The sequence below is a fragment of the Xiphophorus couchianus genome, chromosome 20 (genome assembly GCF_001444195.1).
Source record: "Xiphophorus couchianus chromosome 20, X_couchianus-1.0, whole genome shotgun sequence".
NCBI lineage: Eukaryota > Metazoa > Chordata > Actinopteri > Cyprinodontiformes > Poeciliidae > Xiphophorus > Xiphophorus couchianus.
In genome coordinates, this window is record NC_040247.1 from 25,185,245 (window position 1) to 25,207,085 (window position 21,841).

Consider the following 21,841-nt stretch of genomic DNA (forward strand, 5'->3'; position numbering starts at 1 on the left):
CCGTCATGATGAAAATTGAGCTAACTGCTTTTCTTTTATATTTTATTACTTTCAGTTATGACAATAACCTCACATTGGCACCGCTTTCTAAATAAAACAGTAGCTGTCACTCCAAGATGTAAAGCCCTACTAAAATGTTCACTTCCTCTTGTTTAATTCTACAACTAGTGCAGGCAGTAAAAACGAGTTGGTAACATTTGACACTTTTAACACACAAAACATTACTTTGGCACAATAAAATATATAGATTTTTGAACAATACTACCTTGCCACACCAGAAAATGACAAAGTAATTGGTTTATGACAAAACTTTAGCTTCACCCACTGGTGAGAGTTTGCCTAACTTCCTGTTAGTAATGAATCATATCAAGCATATTTCATATATCATCGTCATATATCATATTGCTGTGTTGAGCAGAGAAGAGGCAAATGCTGTTGGAAAAAGTAAAGCATTCAGAAAATACAATAAGTGGAACAGATCAATACAACAAAAATACTGAGTGGTTTAGAAAAATATCTTTATTGCAGTAGAGTTGGGTCATACATTTTCAAGTCAAGATTAACGCCACCAATATTTTTGGCTAATGATCCATTCCTATTGCTGAAATGTGTTGCTTCACAATAATATTTTACAGGTGGGCTTACCCCCCATCATGTACAGTAACTAGGAGGAGAGGGGGGAAACTATTTCCACCCAATTGTAGTGACAGTTTCTCCTAGTTTACTGCTCTACTCCGTTCACTCCTATTAGCACAGACAGTTATCGTAAAGAGCTTTGTTTTCATATCAGAGCAGGTTCAAAACCTTCAGAATTGCACATGATCACATGAAGGTGGCTTCATGTGAAATTATGATTGCACAAAGTCAAACATGCAGCAGACGGATCGCATGATTATTTCGTAAAAACCACAGGGTTAACACTTGAAAACACGCTACAGTGACTTCCCAGTGTCAGGTCTGCTGCCGCACAACACCAAAACGCTGAAAACGGCGAATTTAACCACCGCCGTGAGCCGAGTGTTTACGATATGAACATCTGGGTCACAAAGGTCAAACGTTCCTCCTTAAACTTGGAACAGGACAAACACAGGACACAGGAGGAGCTACAGGTTGTGGCAGTGTGGCCACCCAGTGGGTCACCAGTGGAAAGCGTTTAGAGTAAATGTGAGAAATGCACAAGACCGGTACGGGTGGAGGGGGCAGGGAGCTCACTTCAGTATCGCCCGATTCCAACCCAGACATCAGAGGTGAGCAGGAACGGTCTGCAGGGCGTCTTGAGTGGTACGATGGATGTCAACGTTCTGGAAGGAGGAATGAGGCTGGGTCAGATGATGCTTTCATATCCAACATTTTGTCAGCCAATGAAATCACTCAAGTCTGTAGAGTTAGTTTGGTGTAACGGAGGCCAAAACCCAGAGCGGTTTGACACCTGCAATTGTTTTTATTTTTCAAATACATCACACAATTGGAAATGGGATTTTCTTCTTTCGTCTTATACATATATATATATATATATATAAAAAAGTCTTTGCTGCCATTAAAATAATCAAAGTTCCCGTTAAAATATTTACAAGTTGAAACTAAATGCCGAGCATAATTCATTAGACGCTCCTCTCTGAGCAGACGGGAGTCTGTTCTGGACACAGAGAGGATTCTGTTCAGGCCCAAAGGCAGCCGCTCTGTTATCCAACCCCAGAGGAACCTCTGCATATGAATGACCAGGAAACATCCGAGTCCTCAGAGGAAAGAAGCACTTGGTCTGGGGAGTCTGTCAACTATACTGCTCAAAAAAATAAAGGGAACACTTTAAGTGTTAAACACCTGTTTAAGTGTTCCCTTTATTTTTTTGAGCAGTGTATATGGCAATTTTTTAAACATTTTTCATCTCAAAGTAGCCTTTTTAGAAATCTGGTTTAAAAAAATGTATATAATAATTTACCTTTAATTTTGTCAATAACTCCAGGCAGACCTGGTCAAAATGTCATCATAAACATGAACTAAAGCATGTTGGAGCATTGTCAGAAATGTTAGTTTTTTTAAAAATTATTACTATTTTTAAGGCAAAACTAAACAATTACGCAAAATATAAATTAGGATGATGCTAAATATTTACAACCATATTTAATAAACTCGACACCGTGAGTGAAAATCTTTTTATAAAAGTTCTGCAGCGTGAAATAAGGAAGAGGTTGCTGTATAAAAGACACCAACTTTAGCATGCAAGTGTATTTTGCCCCAACTTCTTTAAAAATATAGACAATATTTATTTACTTTTATGTCAGACAAAGTGGCTTGTGTCTTAAAACGAAAAAATAAAAAACAAAAGAAAATGGCGGCTCACATAGATCTTTGGGGAACACCAGTGGATATTGTAAGTTGAGCTTTCAGATATTTCTACATCAGTTCTGACCTCTAGACCAAATCATAAGACAGGAAGTCTAAAACTACTACACGTGTTTAAGTAAAAAAAAAGAACAGGTGTCATTTTTTTGTCTGGTGATTGTTTGATTTATGTTTTTCTGTACTTATGTCTGAAACAAACCAGCTGTCAATGGAAACTTAAAAACAATGAAGCACAAGGAGAGTTTGGTAGGAATCAGTGGATGTTTGGGTGAAGTTTATTTACAAACAGCAAACAAAAATATTCCTTTTAATTCTGATAACTGATATGAATATCCTTCAAGATCTTTCACACTATTTATCACAAACAGCTACATAAATCCAGCATTTCTGACTTAACACTCTTTCACATTCTAATAAATTAAAGATTGTTAGGAAGAAAAAATAACAATCTGCAAAGTCGTGTAGGTAGATTAGAGTTTTGATAAAAAACTTTGAGGCACTAGTAAAGCAAAATTGACATTGCTAAGACGTACAGGCAAGATTTTGCTACACATAAAAGGTCCTTCCTCAGATGAGGTGCCGGAGCTTCGTTGCTTCAGGGTTTGGAGTGCAGCGCCATTTAAAAAGCTTTTCGTTCATTCTCCAAGAATGGGAGAGCGAGCGCGGCAAGATTCGTGGCAGGATTAAAAGAAAACCCCAAAGATTAGCAACCGGAGTCCGCTTACTTGCCACCTTCACCGCACCTTTAAATGCAAGCGGAAGAAAAAAAAAAAAAACAAAGACCAAAGAAAAGAGGTTCAATCAAGGTTTTTAGAGTGCGCCTTAAGGGTTGATTGTGCGTAATCGAGGCTAATGGAGGGAAAGGAGTGAGGGTATCGGAGAGCGCTAACTGCCTCACTGGTGAGCTGGCACAGTAATCAAAGCCTCCTCTGACATCCGTGTCACATCTACGTTCTGTTTGATAGAAACAAAAAACAAAACAAAGCAAAGGTGGAGGAATCAAACACAAGGAAAACAAGAGATACACTACATACACACATCAACACACAACTTGAAACCATAAAAACTCTTCCACGTTTGGTTCTTTTAAGTGATTTTTTTTTTCCTTCATATGACAGTTAGCTGTGAGCTAGCAGGAAGATAGCACCTCATGCTAAATATTATACATTTGATATTCGAGAGCTAAAGCATCCTGAGGCTTCATTAAAATGGTGCCAAATGTTTTCCGTTAGCTTTAAAGGGAGCTTTGAACACATCCAGTGTGTTTGCACCCTGCAGACAAACGACACAACCGCTATGCTCAACAACCGAGGCTACGAATACCAGTGTCGCGTGACCCACCTCTGGTTTTTCTCTGTGCGTGTTGACTGCATCCACGTTTAGGCTGATGGACTCCACTTTACAGCCTGTGATGACGGATATTTGTTGGTAAAGCAAATGATCTTTTTCACATCCACATGTTAAGCATATTGAGCACAAGATGGCAGCCCTACCGTAGGCCACGGGGGTCAGCTTCAGCACGGTGTGCAGTGGGCACTTCAGGTACGGCAGCTCCTCTACACACACACATAAATCAGATGAATGAAACCACCAGAAGACCACCTCGCTGCGCTTCCTGTGTCCATCAATACGGACATTTGAACGACATTCTTAAAAAATATGTATACATAAATACGTTGAAAGAATTTGACTTCAGGTAATTTTACATGACACATTTAAATATTTCTTGATCTAGCCTTCAAATTCGCCTTAGGAAGGATCTGGAATCATTTTTCAGTCTCGATTCGTATATCATCTGGCTGCCAGGATTGGATGATTTTCAGAAAAATGAATAATCACAACTTAACACCAACAAACAGAGGAAAACTGTATTTTATGTAACATGTTAAGCCATGTCTGTCATTCATTCAGCCTTTGAGTGAGCGAGAGAGAGCAAGACTTTGGAAATTCTTTCCAAAGGCCATAAATGGCCCCTGAGCCGCACTTTGGACACCCCTACTTCACAACACAAATATTACCAGCATTTATTTTTAAAGAAAATTTTATAGTTTTCTTACAAAACCCAAGCAAATGTGTCATTTACTCATAATTCCGTTTTGGTTATCCCCCCACAACGTTTCATTGGTTTTATTTTATGCTTGACTTCTTAAAGCACCCACCTGCCGTCTTGTCCAGGAAGTAGGCCAGCAGACAGCGCATGACCGCCTGGTGGCAGATGACCAGCACGTTCTCCTGCCTCTCCAGCTCCATGATGACGGGCTCCAGGCGCTGTACCAGGTCCTCGTAGGACTGAGCGTGGCAAAAATGTTCAGAGGGGCTAATCAGGTCATCAATCAAAAGACGGAAGGAAAATCTGCCGAGTGAGGCTTTCTCCGTAAAGGTAAACAGACTAAACATCGGAGGAGGTGGAAAATGGACAATAATGACCGAATCCGTCTTCGTCTGGGAGATTAATGGAAGGCGAGAGCTGAGCTGAGCGGGCGGGCGGGCGGGCGTTCAGCGAGAGAGCCACTGATGTGAAGTCTTTGGTTACTGCGATCTGGTGTTTAGCTAAAGCCGCCTTGGAGGCTGAATGTCCGAGCAGAGGCTCATTAACGGAGCTATTTGAATAATGTGTTTATAATGTGGTTACTATATTAACAACGGAGAACTGAACTGAGTCTGAGTCACTCCAATGTGGACATGGGATGTGCAGCCAGTGGACACACAAAAAAAAAACACAAGTTCATTCATCACTTTATGTAAAGTATGTCTAAAAATGGCCGCCTGTGCATATTTTTTAGGGCTGCAACTAACAAATATTTTAGTAAGTGATTATTTTCATTCGGATGATTAATTAATTGATCGGATAAAAGGAATTTTCTGCAGATTTTTCATTTAACCACTAAAGCCTTTTTATACTAGATTAGAAATACATTAAAAGATGCAAACAAGCAATTTAGCTCCTTTTTTAAAATAGAAAAAGCATTTTATTTACGCAATAAGAGAGAATTCCTTTAGTGAGCGGTTTATCATTTGCAGATTAATTGACAAATTTTTGCATTAACTGATAAATAATTCGAAAGCAAAAGATGCTTAATAATAGATTTGGGTTTTTCCAGAATTTGGACCAAGTTACGCCATTTTAGGAGTTCTGGGAAGAACATATTTAAAAAAATATGTAATTCTTTATCCTAAATGCTAAATATATAAAAATATATTTGGACAGTTTGGGCTTAGTTACAGCTTTAAGTGTGTAGTTCTTTCAACAGACATCTGGCCTTTTTTTAGTCTGCTTACTCCAGTTAACAATTAATCAACTGCTAAATTAGTTGACGATTAATCACAATTAAGCCGATTAATCGCATCAGCCCTAACATTTTTATTGGCTGCCAATGCGCAGATGCATATGAGTAATTAAAATATGTTTGAAAAGTTAATCCTGTTGTTTGTGCATGTTTTTATTTTTCTTTCACTCAACTTTCCATCAATATGTTTACATGTGAACCAGCAGCCGAGGCGATCAGAGGCAAACCGAGATCCGATTATGAAGGTCTACAAATGAACATAAACATAATAAAATGATTATTTCTCTAATGCTCTTATGAGCGACCATCAGTTGGATATGATGCCGTTTGAGTTAATCGAGGCAGGTTTTAAAGTCGCCTCACTACCCACAGAAACGTGGATCCACAAATGTTCCACACTTTGGCTCCGATAAGAAACCCACAACAAACATAAAAAATTAACAGAAATCATCTTGCAAGTCAGCAGTAAAACTCTAAACTTACAAAGTATCACTTTTTTATTTAAATTCATTACTAAATGCTGGAACGGGTGACTCAGACTTGTTCAGGAAGCCTTCAAATATTAATGTGGATGAATGCAAACAATGAATTGCTTCGCTGGTTTTAAGAACATAAAATGTTTGCAGGTAAAAAACAAACAAAAGGAAAAACACAGAATCAGACAAAACTTCATCAAATAAATAATAACAACAAACTCTGCCTCTGACCTCTCCTTTTGGATAGCGATAGCGGTATTTGTCCTGGTCCCTCAGAGCGAACTCCAGGGGGTAATTTTCCTGGATCTCCTCGTACCTCATCTCCTCACACACACCCTAAAAATTACAACATACACACACACACACACACACACATACACACACACACATTGAATTAAAAAAAAATGGATAAAACACGTTGCTTAAAAACAGCACTATGAAAACAGTACTTGATGGTCCCTGATGGTAATTTCTACCAAATATTATATTACTTATTGACATTTTCAGTCAATTGATGCTTATTCTATTTAGTGAAGAGCACAGGAAGAAAATATTGTGGTGCAAATTTCACTGAAGTTCGTATCTGATTGGAAGATTGTAATTTAGCTCTAAATTAAAGGACTATTTCACTGTTTTTGGGGGAAATCTAGACAAACATTTGATCCTCTCTGGTGTTAAATCTTACACATCTACACTGGTCAAACCTAAATGTGATGATTCTAAGCTGAACAGAAATCCCTTTCAACAGTTTTTTATGAAACTCTGAAGAAAAATACATTTCTGAAGCTTTTTGGACAACCAAAGATTACAACGCATAGACTGTGTTGTGGCCATTATTTTTCACTACAAAAAAGATTGTGTGGCCTTTATTCACAGGAATCACATAGGAAGTGGTGGAAAAAAAACCATGAAGGATCCTACTTCCTAAAGGACTGGGAATCGAACCCTGGATGGCTGCATCAAATGAGTCGATAGCTCTACCGTTAGCTCGACGGTCCAAGCCTGAAATCACTCTTTAATACACAACTGAGGTTCAGAGAAGGGAAGCGATGAGGTGAAGCTCTCCGTTCTTGTAAGAACTCACCGCGTCGATCTCGTTGAGGACCTTCCACTGCTCATAGGGGGCATTGAGGGCCTCTGCCGTCTGGATGGTTCTCTTCATCTGGCTGGTCCAAACCTTCAGCTCGCTTATTTTCTGTGTCTGGATGAACTGGTTCAGCTTCTTAGCAAACTGCACGGAGAAGAAGGACGTTCAGGTTTACTCTGCTAGTCTTGAGACTACATTTCTGAAGTCTCCTTCTCTTCTACCTCTTTCCCCCTCGGCGTGAGACCCGAGTCGCCTCCGATCCGACCCTTGACGTTGAGCTCGCTTTCGCCGTGGCGACACAGGTAGATGGAGCGCGGCGTGATGTGGATGTTCATGAGGTAGTAGACGATCCGGCTCTGGACGTGGTCCAGCACCCTGTTGACCAAGTAGCGCCGGCCGACATCCATAATCTTGATGAAGGAGAGATCCCTGAAAGAAGACGGTAAGTTGGCTTGGCTTTCATAACTTCGAGTCAAACAAGCGACTGCGAACCGGTCAAATCTCGCTGGATGTCATTGTTCATCCTGACCTGTCCAAGACCTCATCCAGCGTCTCATAAGAGTTTTCATAACACTTTATCCTCTTCATGAAATCCTCCACTGCTTCTTCCGTGTTGCAGTTAGTGTAATCTGGGCTTCCCAACTTCACTTGCTGAAAAAAAACAACAACAAACAAAAAAGAAAAGAACAGAAAGAAAGACAGGGGAGCACAAAAGTGAATTCACACCAAGGCAAAATAATCTGATGCAGTACTTTTTAACGTTTTGTCACTTTATACCAGAGTTTCCCATTAGGATTTTATGTGATGCATCAAAAAAAAAGTATTACTGTGATGTAGGGTTGATTTTCTTCAGCAGGAACATGAAAACTGTGGCTAAATATATGAGGAACATGAAGGAGAGGGGCTTCTGCAAAGCGGCTACTTACAACGATGTTTTCCTGAATGACTTCAGGGTCTTCACACACAGACTCTACAAAAAACGCCTAAAAGAAGAGGGAGAAGACACAGGTTCAGCGCAGCCAACATTAGAAACATTCCCTTTACATCTTCACATGACAGCCATGATAACAATTTTTACTGGACAAATTGTCCCAGGACTGATCACAATAAAGGCCAATATTGCTTCTTTTCAAGCAATTCAAATAAGTCAACTCTCTTAAAGATCCACAAACTTCAAATTTGTAAAGAACGCTTAACACTGGAACGGGAAGATATTGTAAAGAACCAAAAATAAATAAACAAAATGAGCAAAATCAATAAATAAAACAGAAAAATTAAAACCACACGCATTTTTGCGAGCAACAATCGACCTCCAAGAAATTAGACTCATTAGAAAGGAAATAATTGAGTTCATTTAAATTTTGAACTGATTTGCTGCAGGTTTCACCTTAAAACCGTTCTGTTCTGCAAACTCCAGGATGGTGACCCTTCTCTCTCTGGTTGTGTTTGTCGCATCAAAAACCTGTCAAGCAGAAACTGAAGTTTCAGGCAAGCCTCTTAATCCTTCAGCTGCATAGAAAGAAAGTAAACATTTAACCTACGGCGACTTGGCCTCCATCCTCTGTTAAATATTGTCGCACATCGTTCAGAGCCGCGGAAGCACACTGCCTGCAAACACAATGCAGACATTCATAGATTTGCTGCTCAAGAAAAAACCCCCAAAAAAACCAGTTAGCATAGCGACAGCTACGGATTATACCTTCTGATCTTCAACCCTTCCTCGTTGTCGGGACGGAAAAACTCAAAGGACTTGTAGATCTTGAGGAATTCCCTCCGGTACTGTCCAACATTGAACTCTGGAGAAAAAAAAAAGAACAGGAAAACAAATAAATACTCTCAGATGTTTGTTCAGCTGGAGCTCCATGTTTCCGATGAGTTCGCCTCTGTTCACCGTGGCTGAAAACGCTGAGAAGTCATCGCGGATGTGCACAGATAGACACTATGTGGTGCTAGAGCAGGGGTGGGCAATCCTGGTCCTCAAGGGCCGGTGTCCTGCAAATCTTAGATGTCTCCCTGGTCCAACACACTTGAATCCAATAACTGAATCACCTCCTAAGTGCAGTCAAGTTCTCCAGAGTCCTGCTAATGACCTCATTATTTGACTCAGGTGTGTTGAAGTAGAGATGCATCTAAAAGTTGCAGGAGACCGGCCCTCGAGGCCTGGAGTTGCCCACCCCTGTGCTAGAGTGTCTGTCCCTTTAACTTTGGAGAGAAAAAGTGCTTTTTTAAAATTATGCGTATTGTATGTTGCCCAAGGTGGTGCTTCTGGATTTAAAAGCCTACATTACCACCACCCTATATTTTTGTTTGTCACAATAATAAATATTTGAAGAACGATAAATTGTCCAAGAAGTTATTGCGATAAACAACAATTAATTGAATAAAAATGAAAGAACACATTCGCAAATATCAATAAACTTCAAGTTCCAACAAACACTTAATACTGGAGCTGGGAGACTTTTTAAAAATCCAAAATGAACAAACAAAACAACAGAAACAATGAATTATGAAGTTTATGTGAACAAAATTGTCTTAAAACAATGGGGCTAGTTGAGACCTAAGCACCAGACTGAAGACTTTAGTCATCCAGTTTGTGCTTAAAAGAAAGAGAGAAAAGAGAAAAACGATAATTCATGCAATGGTTATTGAAGTTCTTTTACTCAATCATGCGATTAATTGATTTGTTGCTTATTGCAACAGGCCTTCCTCACATTACGTTTTCACTTCTTTACTTTGTGGTCATATAGCTGGACCCGACAGGACCAGCTGCTTCATAGGTGCTCACTAATACATATATATTAGTATAAGCAGTAGTGATACATATGATAACATACAACTCTGGAAAAAATTAAGAGACCACTGCAAAATGATCAATTCTCTGATTTTATTTTTTATATGTAAATATTTGAGTAAAATGAACATTATTATTTTATTCTATTAACCACTGACAACATGTCTCTGAAATTCCGAGCAAGCATTTAGTATTTATTTTCAGAAAATGGGAAATGGACAAAATAACGAGAAAGAGGCTGTGCTTTCAGACCTGAAATGATGCAAAGAAAACAAGTTCTTATTTTTATTTAGAAACAACAATACTAATGTTTTAACTCAGGAAAAGTCCAGAAATCAATATTTGGTGGAATATCAATGGGGGTCAGTGCAGTGGGCTCTTAGTCTTTTCCAGAGCTGTACATGTATCAGTATATTCACATACATTTGTATATATATTTTCTTTCAAAGACAAAAGTATTTATTTTCCTGTGAGCGGCATCAAGAACCTTCCCCGCCTTCCCAGCCCCAAAATGTCTGAGCCCGTCGCTGGAAGTTAGTACCTCTGGTCGGCACGCCGATCCAGTTCAGATAGCGGGTCAGCTTCTTGGAGATGTAGGTCTTTCCTCTTGCAGGCAGCCCCACAGTGACGATCAGGGTGGGACAGTTGGTCATACATACTGGAATAACGAAGGGAAAGAGAAAACCTCTGTCATCATATTTTATGAGCATGGAAGACACACAAAAAAAATGTTTTCAGCTTCAAAACACCAAGGCAATCACTCCAATTATCTTCCCCAGCTATAAAAAGCAGACAGTGTCACTTTTACTGCATACTTAATTGTTGCCTTTCATCAAGTGTAATTAAAAGGAACGTATCTCAGGCTAGAATGTTTTGTTTTATTATTATTATTTTTATGAGGGCTGATCAAGGAGCAGAGGTCACTTTGTTTCCAGGACGTGTCACTATGGTTGTGAAACGCTGGATCAGGAAGGCAAGGAGCAACTTTCCCCATCGGGGCCCTTTTAACTCTGTCAGAGAACGCATAGTTTGCACGGTTTGTTGGTTTCTTTGTCGTTGTGAGACACGGAGTACTTATCACACCGGCTCTCTGAAATCTGAACCTGGCTTTGCTATTGTTGCACGCCCAACCAGCCGATATCCAGCGACGTCGCTCCATCTCAACAGCTCCTACAGAGCGACTCTGACGTTCGCGTCTGATTCACAGCGCTTGATTAAAGCAACTTTGGTTAGTCCCTTAAATCAAGATTTTATTAAAAACAACAGAGGCTTCATACAGGTTTATAAACTTCATAGGTTGTACTGGTTTAAGAGGGCTTCTCCTAAAGAGTTTCAAAGTTTAAAAAAACTCACTCTCTGTGTGTTTTCACCAACTTAATAACGGTTTTACAACTCCAAAAAATATTTTGAGTAGAAATATTCACTCAGTTGGATTTTAAAAAAAATATTTCAATCTTGAACTGCAGCTCAACAAAAGTACAGAAGCTGTCCGACATTGTGTGCAGCCCAAAGCAGAATTCGATCCAAATTTCGACTATTTTTTCACTCTTATAAACCTACCTATGAATTTAAAGTGTTTAGGTTTACAACCACTTTCAGGGGCCCTCACGAGGGCCCTAAACAGACGCTTCGTTTGCTTTGGCTTCAGCCAAGCACCAGAACAGCCTGCTGAGTCGGGTGCCAACTTCAGGCTCGTTAGGTCTCGACATTTTAAACCGCTCTTTGAGGCCCGCCACAGTCTGTGCGCAGATACAAACGAGTGACTGTCACACGGCAAGTCTTCCGCATGAATGCAAAACAAACAGTTCCTGTCCGTCAACTGCTGGTGCTTCGCGAGGCAGAGACGAACAGAGCGGATCTTTTCTCCTCGGCGGAAGCACATCTCATCTGCGGGGGAAGATTACGTGAATCCTTACATAACCGTGCGAACCAGAAGGTTGGAGCAGCAGCGCTGCATCTGAACTCTGCGCACGGTCCCCCCCATCAACACACGCTTCAAAACAGACGGACTGACGCAGCGCTAATTCATCATTAAAGGGCGAGTTCGCCCAACATACGCGTCTCGTTAAAGAGCCAGAAAGGGTAACGGTAACTTAGCAACCGTCGCCACGTCGTCTATACGCACCCCTTCGTTGAGAAATGTGTTTTTCAGGAAGGCCATTTTTATTTGGCATCCAGATCTTCTTCAAAGGGTTTTGGGTGAGTTCCCGTGGACTGAACGTGGATTTGTCCTCCATGTCGCTCTGCGGTGATGCTGAGACGGCCGCGGCGGGGACACTGACCCGGGGAAGCTTCCCGTGATGCGGCTCCGAAGGTGACCGGCGCTTCATCCGCGCGGCTCAGTTCAGATGGAGACAGGCCCGCAACTGCCGCTCGCGCGCTCTCTCTCTCTCTCTCTCTCAGGTTAGTGTTGCGGTCACGTGATCAGTTTCGCTTCAACGGGACCCAACCGGCGACTCAGTATGGCAAGATATCTTAACATTTAATCATAAACTCCAACCTTTACTTTTTCAGAATCAGCAGCTATAATATATATGGCCAAGTTTCAGCACAAAAACAAGGGACTCCACCTTACATAAAAAATTTTTTTCAAGATCCTGAAATTTTTTTTATTAAATATGTCCGAAATTGTAATCTAACATGTCGAAATCTAAAATGTCCAAATCAAATTTGATCGTAAATAAAGTTTTTTTTCTGTGAAAAAACAGCAATGTCATTTACTCTTAGCCAAAAATATTGTGTGAACTTTAATAAATCTGATGCTGCTGTTACACCTAAATCCCCCCACTGTGGCACAGTAAAGCTCATTTCTTTTCAATTATAAATATAATTTTTAAAGTCAAAATTTACATTACAACTACTAAGAATATGCTTACATATCTAATGGAGTCCACAATTCCAATTGCATTTGTTCCCAGCTACTTCGCATATTTGCCCTAATATAACCTTGTCTTCTTTGTTTGTAACAACGCCGGTCCGTGAAATCGTCTTTATTTACCGCCAAATTTCTATATTTATATTTAAATGATAATCACGAGCAAATTGGAGCTCAAGTAAAAATCCTTGTTTTTGTGCGAAGACTAGAAAAGTTGATCCCAATTCTGCTCCGAGTTATGAAATGTAATTTGACTTGCCACACAGGACCGTAACGACTGAAGTACAGGCGCAACTTGGTTCCTGTTCATCCTTAGAATAGGTATACAGAGAAGAGCACTTTAGTTAGGTTCAGTGCAGTAATTAATTTGAACAGCCGATGAACCTTGAATGACATCACACTATCACACAATAGTGATAAACTATTATAACAGCAGGATAAGCACAGATAGGACTAGTAACGCAGTAAGTTGAGCAACAGGTTGACGTTAGATAAAATGTGCACTGCCAGCAAAAACATTATAACAAGATTATATTTTCTAATGTCGTCAGATTACAACAAGGTTTATTCAATTTTATATCGTGCTTGACTTAGACAAAGTAACACATAATTGTTTAATAGAAAAAAAACAGTTCTTTTATAAATGAAATTTTGAAAAATGCGACATGCATTTTGATTCAGCCTCTTTATGCACCAGTGATTTGTAGGCACATATTTTGATTCGATTACAGATACAATTACATCTGTATCTGTAATTTTATGTGTAATTACAGATTTAATTTAATGTCTTTAATTAAATGTGATGTCGCCACAATGAAACCCAGTTTAACCAACTGTCATAAGAAGTTGCACAATTAGTAAATAGAGTCCACCTGTATGTGAATTAATCTGTAAATGTAGCTGATCTGCGAAGGACACAGAGAACATTGGAAGAGCAAACAACACATTAGGTCGGGGCGAAGGATGTGGAGAAGATCAAAAGCACTTAAGAGTTATCAAACAATACGACTGCCTTTGAAATCTCCCAGAGCTCTATCTAATCTATCATGGCCTGACTGCAAACCCATAAAGACATGGCACGCAAAAAGGAACGAATTAAGAAGCGCATTGATCTGAGATGCAGCCAAGAAGCTCTGGGTAACTTTGGAGGGGATGCAGAAGTCCACAGCTCAGGTGGGAGAATCTCCTAACAGACAATCTACAATCTGGAGAAGTGGTAAGAGTTTTGGCCTAACCTCTAAGACAGGGGTGTCAAACTCCAGTCCTCAAGGGCCGGTGTCCTGCAACTTTTAGATGTGCCTCTGCTGCACCACACCTGAACAGAATAATTAGGTCATTAAGGAGAACTGATCTATACAAGGAGGAGGTAATTAAGCCATTTCATTCCAGTGTTTTGTACCTGTGGCACATCTAAAAACTGCAGGACTGCGGCCCTCGAGGCCTGGAGTTTGAGACCTGTGCTCTTGAGAGATGAGGACAGACTTGGAACTTCGCCTTCTAGCAGGACAACAACCCTGAATATGCAGCTAGAGCTACAATGTAGTGGTTCAGTTCACGATGTATTCATGTGACAGATGAGGTGGGATAGGCCAATCGCTTAATGGCACACATAGGTATTTTTCAGCTGACTTTAGAGTCCAGCTGTTTGTCATATTTACATCTGTTCTGGTGTTGTCTCATTGCCTTAGCGACGTATAATCACGTGACTTTCCAACCTTTGCGTTTGAAGTAAAAAATAAATAACTCAAAGTCGAGACCTACATCCTACAGAGAATAAAACCTGAAAATTGATCTTCATAACCCCAATCCAGTCTGACTAATGTTTAGCAGATGGCATGCAGTTCCAAGTGTCTGTAACTCATTTGGTTCTTTGCAGGTCTGGTGTGTTTGTGCCCTACATATACCAGTTTGAAAAAGTATATCTAGGTTTCATGTATTACATATAGCATTACTATTATTTTTCCCTGTAGAGGTTTAAATCTTGCAGGATTTGTACAAATTTAGCAATCTGGAGACAACCGGAGGATCTTTAAACATAATGCATGCAGCGAGCCAATACCTTGTGAGCAACAACTATCGGCTACACCATCAAGCAAATCTTAATATCAGTCAAAGATAACCCGAGAAAACACAAAAATCAGTTTTCAAATGATACATTTATTTACTAAGGTTATAACGTTATCAGGCTCTGTTGCCCCTGAACCTAATAAATGGTGCTATTGCCCCCTCGGCATCAACAACCATCATCAGGCCTGTACGATGACATGTCAATAGGTATTTTTATTCATTCTTTTGCCAGAATTATTTCAGTCATATTGAAGGATTTTTTTTAAAAAGAATGAATACAGACATTGACTAGGCCATTGCATATTTAAACTATAAAATATTAAAATTGTTTTAGTCACTTAGTGAAGTTTTTAACTCACTGGTGTGTACTATCGATTGTAGCAACCTGCGCCACCCACTGGAAGTACGTAGGGATGTTACACCAAACATCCGCCAGCAGTGTGCTGCTGATCGCTAACAGCCTTCTGTTATTAGGCAGGAGTCTGTTCGCCCAACCAACTCCCTACGTTTGTTTAAAATAATACGGCATCTCTTGCATGCAAGATTTGATCCTTAAACTACTCCAAGTCGCTAAAGAAGAAATGGTCTCTGAAACACAACAAAATGGGGCTCAGCGAGTGGAGAAGGAGCCATCTCAACAATCTAAACCAAAAGAGGGAAATGGGACGATGTTAGCTGTTTCTGAGCTGGAAACCATCAATAATCAAGATGTTTCTGGAGAAAACAACAAAAAGTTTCATTATGGAACAGAGTTGAGGATCAGACAGCCAAATTCATAAATGATATTTATGGAGATGAGGCTTTCATCTCTGAGTTACTCCAGATTGCTGAAGTAGCAATGGCCTCTGAAACACAACAAAATGGAGATCACCGAGAGGAAAAAGAGCCCTCTAAGAAATCTACATGTAAGAAAAGGAGAAAGAAGCAGGAAATGAAAGCGATCTCTGAGCTGGAGCCCTTCACTAATCCAAAGACTTCTGGAGAAAACTCTGAACAAGAAGTTTCAATGACAAAAATAGCTGAGAATCAGACAGCCACCTTCAAAGATGAGATCACAGATGAAACTGTGATCTCTAAACTACACCAGGACACTGAAGAAGAGAAGGCCTCTGACATGCAACAAGATGAGGAAGAGCTTTCTAAATCTGAATAGGAGAAAAGGAGAACAGCAGCAATGAAAGCTGCCGCTGAACTGGAAGCCCTAAAAAACCAAGCAGAGATGGACATCTCTGAAACTCAGGATTCTGGCATAAATGCCAAGACTCTGGCACCACAAACTATTTTAGAAGTAAAAACAGAGAACTCCCAGACAGTTTTGAGCAAAAAGAGACACAACTTACAACTTGCAGCTTCATCTGAAATGCTGAACGATCAGGAGGAAAAAACACAGAGGGGTAGAGAAGCAGAAATGGACTCTGCAACCAAAGAGAAATCTAACCAGGAAGAATTACAATCTAAAACAAGTAGGAAGTCACAAACCGTCTCTGAGCCTCTAACAGTCAACAATGTACAACTTTCTGTAGATGAAATAAAAACAGTCTCAGGAATCAGAAACCCAAGAAGTTATTGTCTTGGCTGAGCAGGACAACATCTCTGAAGAAGAGAATAACCTGGTAAAAAAGGTTTCACTGTGCAGGCGTTTTAAAAAAGCCACCACTCCATCATATCTGCGCCAGTACAAAGACAGAAGAGAAAACCACCCAGAGTAGACTACAACATGGATCTCTGACATTTTAGATTTTAAAGGGAGTTGAGGTAAGTCTGGGCCTCCCAAGTCAGTTTTAGGTTTTTCCAGTATAGTCTGGTTTTATTTAGTGGTGACTTTTTGTTTGTCTAATTCAGGTGGTTTTAATTAGTTTTTAAAGTGCATTTGCTCATTTTATTAGTTATTAGAAGTTAAATATTGCTTAATTTTATTACAGTTTTTATTAGTTATAATATTAGTTTTAGTTCTTTTATACTTCTATTTGAAAAAGCAAGGGCTGCACGGTGGCGGAGTTTCCCCGTGTATGTATGGGTTCTCTCCGGGCGCTCCTATTCAGTCCAACATCCATGTTCATCCAGCATAATATTTATATCTGATTCTAAAATATAAAATGTCTGTGTGTGTGTGGGGGGGGGGTGCGTGTGTGTGTGTGCATTTGTTTGTAATAACTTATGGGGACCGAAGCCTGGTCCCTACAAAGGGGAAACGCTGTTTTTAGGTCAGGGGTCAGATTTAGGACTGAGCTGTGAATTGAGTTTTGGTTATGGTTAGGTATGTAATGGTTAGGGTTAGATTAAGGTTTTGGCTGTAGAAATGAATGGAAGTCAATGGAAATACTCCATAAAGATAGTCAATCAAACGTGTGTGTGTGTGTGTGTGTGTGTGTGTGAGGGGCTTATGAGGAAACCTGCTTTCCTGTATTGCTACAGCACCTCATTATATTTGAGATTGTGTTATCCAAGCACAGTGGTTTCCTGTTGACATTACATCAAACAACGTTCACCTGATTCAACAACAATATCTTTGCTGAATGAAATGCTAACCTTTTAAAATCCGAGCTAATCTTACAGCACAATGCTTATACTCCGAGAGCCAGCGGAGAAAAACTCCAGCTATGAGTGCGATTCTGGTTGAATCGTGATGCACATAAGAAGTTGTGAGTTCTTAATTGCTGAAGTTTTTTTGTCAGTAAAACCTCGCAAACTATTTATATCACTTAATCTTTTTCAAGTTAACTCTACAAACGTCAATGTAGTTTATCAGGATTTAATGGCATAGACCAACACAAAGTGGCACAAAAATGGAGTAGAAGGAAAATAAGATAGTTTTCAACCTTTTTTCCTGATAAATGCTGAAAAGAGTATTTATAACTTGGTACAAACACCTTTCACTGCAAATGCGGCTGCAGCAGACTGAAGGATTGTCCATTTCCCTTCTTTCTCCTTTCACATCACGGTTATGTTAAAATTTGTTTTTGGCCCATTACATAAAATCTTAGCACTTCTTTCTCACATCACTTTCAGACAAACGACACTAGGTGACGCTATTGCACTCCCTTCAACTGTCAATCAGGTGACCCAGGTCTGCTAAGCACCACTACCCGTTGACGCCAGCATGTCCTAAACAAAGCTGAAACAAAGGACACATTTCCAACACTTCCATACCTACAATTACATCTTCTCTTCATATAATGTCTGTTTTGTTTCAGGAAGCTTCTCAGAATCTCTCTCCCTCCAGGGCGAACAGAAACCCTCAGTGTGTGTGTGGCCCGAGTGCAGCCACCTGAAAACGCTACAACAAGCAGGACTTCTCCCGAGCAGCACCAAATTGCGCGGCTGGACGAGCGTTTCCAGGTTAGTAGGCCCATCTGCTTGGTGCTTTTTCCTTTAGTGCTGATTATATTAAGCTCAGAGTCGGTCTCGCAGATGGAGCTGCAGAGCCTGTGACCTAAATGTGGCGAGATGGAGGTGTTTCTAATTAAATGACTGCAACATCCATGGTCCCTTACTGCCATAATTTAAGTCGGGTTCATAGGGTCCAGGAAGAGAAGTGGCTCCCGTGACTCGCGGCGTATTTTTAGAATTTCAGCTGGTTAAAGTAAACATGCTGCAGAGCTTTTATGATCCTGTACAAACTGAGACGCCTCTTATCGGCCTGCGCTCATCTGGCGGGTCATGTTGGTTTTTTTTCTTTATATGATGGTCTCGACTCTAGCTGAACGGGGTGGCTTGAGACGCTTAGCCCATGAACTTTCTCAGAACATCTACAAGCTTTTAATTTATTTTAATGTATTTTACGTGGCAACACAAAGTAAGAACACATGCATTTCATCAAAGAGAGAAAAAAAACTACGATTCGGCTCCAAACATACCAAGACACGGCCGTCCAGCTGAGCCGACAGGTCCGGTAGGAAGAGCATTGAACAATAAAGCAACCAAGAGGGCCGTAGTAACGCTGGAGGACCTGTCGCCATGACAACTTAAATCTATCATTTGTGGGAAAAGGGCAAGAAAAAAAATCTTTGATAGAAAGAGGGAAATAGTCCTATTTGCATGTTAACAATGTGCTCAGGTCGTAGTTCAGCTACATACAAAATGAAATTATTTCCGAACAAAATTGCCTCCATCATCAAACACGGTGGTGGCAGCATCATGCTCTTTGAAAGCTCTGCTTTTTTTCTTTTTTTTTAACAGAAGACAATGTTGCAAGTTGATGGGAGGATATATCATTTTGAATCAATGTGAAAAATAAAGTTATTTTGAAACCAAATTGCCGTCACCATAGAACACGGTGGTGGCAGCATCATGGTGTTAGGGTGCTTTGTTAATACGTGTAGAATTATTTTTAGCTGGGACAGAGAAATGATTGTAAGTTGATGGGAGGATGAATCATTCTGGATCAATGTGCGAAATGAAAGTATTTCTGAACCAAATAATTTCCATCATAAAACATGTTTTTTTTTTTTTTTAGCAGTTTAGCAAAACAAAAGTGTCTTCTGAAAAAGAAAAAGCAGTTGGACTAGCAAAAGATCTTACAGTGATGTCTGAGTTAATCTACAGCCACAGATACAATAACATGCGTTAGATCAAAGCAAAGTTGTGGTTAACATTAAGTCAGCTAAAGACTAGATCTGGACGGTCGAATCTTTTTGTCACATGAGCCAAAAATAATATTGGGCCAAATATAATATCATTTTTAAAAGCTAAAATGACCAAAAATGTTGTTTTTTAAAATAATTACTCAGCAATAAACTAAGCATGAACGATTTTTTTTTGTTGTTGTAGGAAATGGATCATACATCCACAATTTAAAATTATTTTTTGTACGTTTTCCTTGTTCATGGAAAGATGTCCAGTTTGCTTATTCATTAACTCAGAGGGCTGGATTCCACAAGCACACCACACTTTTAAGATTTGTATTTAGCCTTAAAATTCCGCACCAAGTTATCTCAGTCCTTGTTGCAGGAACCGGAACCCAGGCAGAGTCGCGCACTCCTTTTTGGTAAAGCGGCAAAACACTGAAGTTTGTGACGAAATGTCAAAGGTCAAGGTCGACGCCTGCTTTTTTAAGACACTTTAGGGCAGCTATTTATGTTGGAAACAGATTCTTCAGTGAGGTGCCTCGCATAGTTTACACCAGAGCATGAACAGGAAGCAGAGCTCAGCTCCTCCTCCTCCCAGCAGCTGCCAGGCTCTGATTGCAGCTAGCTGCCTTTTAGCCCGGACAAGTCACTTCCCAATATAGAAGTGTGTGTGATGGCCGTATGTATCCCCTCAGTAAGGATCCAGCTCCGGAGCCTGGATCTGGGGCTTCAAGCATGACGTCACTGGACTGGACGTGTTGCGTCGCGTCGCGGCGGTCCAGTCCGATAAGAGCCGCACAATCACAACAACAAACAGCTGTAAACAATCCGACCACGTCCTCACACAGCCAGCATATCTACCACAACCACCGAGGCAGGAAATTACACTGAAACGCGACGTCTCGTCCTGATTCTCTCTTTTCTTTCCATCTTCCTTTTATTTATATAAATCTGACATGTTGGTTTGGAGCCCGGATCGAGCCGCCTTGCCTCTCCGTCCCCTGTTACGGTCCAGGCTGCTTTTACCAACAGGCTGCTGACTGTAAACAGCAAAGATTATTGTCCGATGCTGAATGTAGGGGAAAGGTGAAGCAGCAGCAGCAGCAGCAGCAGCTGCAGCAGCAGCGCTCCTGTTTACGTCTTAAAGAGACGTGCAGACCCTACGGTCGCTTCCTGTTATCTTGCTAAAATGACAGCAACAACGCAGCTAAACGCACGGATTCAATAAAATAATAATAATCATCATAACAATAAAAAACAGCGACGTCTCTTACCCGCGTTGCCCTGGACTTGCGTGGACTTGCATCGGCTGGAGCAGCCTCTCATGGTCGTGGAAGAGTGTCTGATGGAGCGCAGTGCGTGGCGGTGAGTACGTGCCTCCAGCAGCAGCCTGCACACCGCTCCACAGTGATGCTGGAGCACACAGCCCCTCTCTGCGTGTGCGTGTGTGTGTGTGTGTACGTGAGATAGCGAGGAGCTTGTAGGTCGGGAGGAGACTTGTACAGAAATGGATGTGATGAAGGAGTTGCCTCTACCTGTCCGTTCTCCTCCTCCTCCTCAGCCTCCTTCACCCCACCCACCATCTGACAGCTGTGTGGGGGCTGCACCCACATGCTGCACCCGCCACTTTGTAGTGGCTGGACTTTTCAAATGACACGGGGCAGTGAAACTTAGGATCTGCGTGGTTGGAAACCCTCTAATGAATTAATTTGGCATTGAATTAGCAGGGATTTCGCGAATTTTTTTTTTGTTTGAAAAATTCAACTTTTTTATTCCATTCAGGGTGACTTGCATAAAAAGTACCTTTAAAATACACGCAACAAAAGCTTTAAAAAAAAGTTAATACTTTTTTATTTTTATTTTTATGTCGGACAAAGTTTCTAGGAACCTTCAAAGAAATCTTTTCTGTTCCCATCATATAAATATGATGTGACACAGAGACTCTTATGCCAACTCTTTTTTGCCAACCGCCAATAAAACCACGAAGAAGAAGAAGACTTATGCCAGTCAGTGTCATCCATCCATCCATCCATCCATCCATTTTCTGTTCACCCTTGTCCCTAATGAGGTCGGGAGGGTTCAGTCAGTGGCAACAAAACCCACATTTTGTTGTTTGCCAGCCGCCAATAACATCAAATCTTCTGAAGAAGAAGATCCTCTTATGATATATTCCACTTGTACTCGGAACTAGGAAATTCCCACTTTCCTGTCGAAAATAAAATTAACAGTAATGCCCTCCTATGTCTGACTAACCTCAACTTATATGAGTGATTTTGCATTTCAAAATGGCCGCATCAGCTGCAGTAAGACGTAATTCAAGCGTGTTTATTTTATAAGACACACATGT

At 40.5% G+C, this 21,841-nt stretch overlaps 1 protein-coding gene across 6 annotated transcripts; it reads right to left on the reverse strand.

The window, feature by feature from the left end:
- Positions 1-501: 501 nt before the first annotated feature.
- pfkfb4a (6-phosphofructo-2-kinase/fructose-2,6-biphosphatase 4a) lies at positions 502-21,040 on the reverse strand. Of its 6 annotated transcripts, none has more exons than XM_028003668.1 (14): positions 20,769-21,040; positions 10,526-10,642; positions 8,893-8,989; positions 8,735-8,801; positions 8,581-8,655; positions 8,120-8,176; positions 7,723-7,844; positions 7,415-7,622; positions 7,191-7,337; positions 6,338-6,442; positions 4,503-4,632; positions 3,837-3,899; positions 3,685-3,749; positions 502-1,301 (listed from the first exon to the last, which is right to left on the reverse strand). In XM_028003668.1, the coding sequence occupies exons 1-14, from the start codon at positions 20,818-20,820 to the stop codon at positions 1,242-1,244; spliced, it is 1,365 nt and encodes a 454-aa protein (XP_027859469.1). In that variant the 5' UTR covers positions 20,821-21,040; the 3' UTR covers positions 502-1,241. The 6 variants fall into 6 exon arrangements, with proteins under 6 accessions (XP_027859469.1, XP_027859471.1, XP_027859467.1 ...); XM_028003670.1 differs by lacking the exon at positions 20,769-21,040 and adding an exon at positions 12,267-12,385; XM_028003666.1 differs by lacking the exon at positions 20,769-21,040 and adding an exon at positions 12,110-12,375.
- Positions 21,041-21,841: the final 801 nt, after the last annotated feature.

Excerpts from the sequence above, each read along its gene's own strand:
- pfkfb4a (XM_028003664.1), bottom strand. The coding sequence starts at position 11,866 with ATGTGCTTCCGCCGAGGAGAAAAGATCCGCTCTGTTCGTCTCTGCCTC. Across the intron at positions 8,990-10,525 it reads GATCGGCGTGCCGACCAGAG|AGTTCAATGTTGGACAGTAC; the intron begins GTACTAACTTCC and ends TTTTTTCTCCAG. Across the intron at positions 1,302-3,684 it reads CGCACAGAGAAAAACCAGAG|AACGTTGACATCCATCGTAC; the intron begins GTGGGTCACGCG and ends TCCTCCTTCCAG.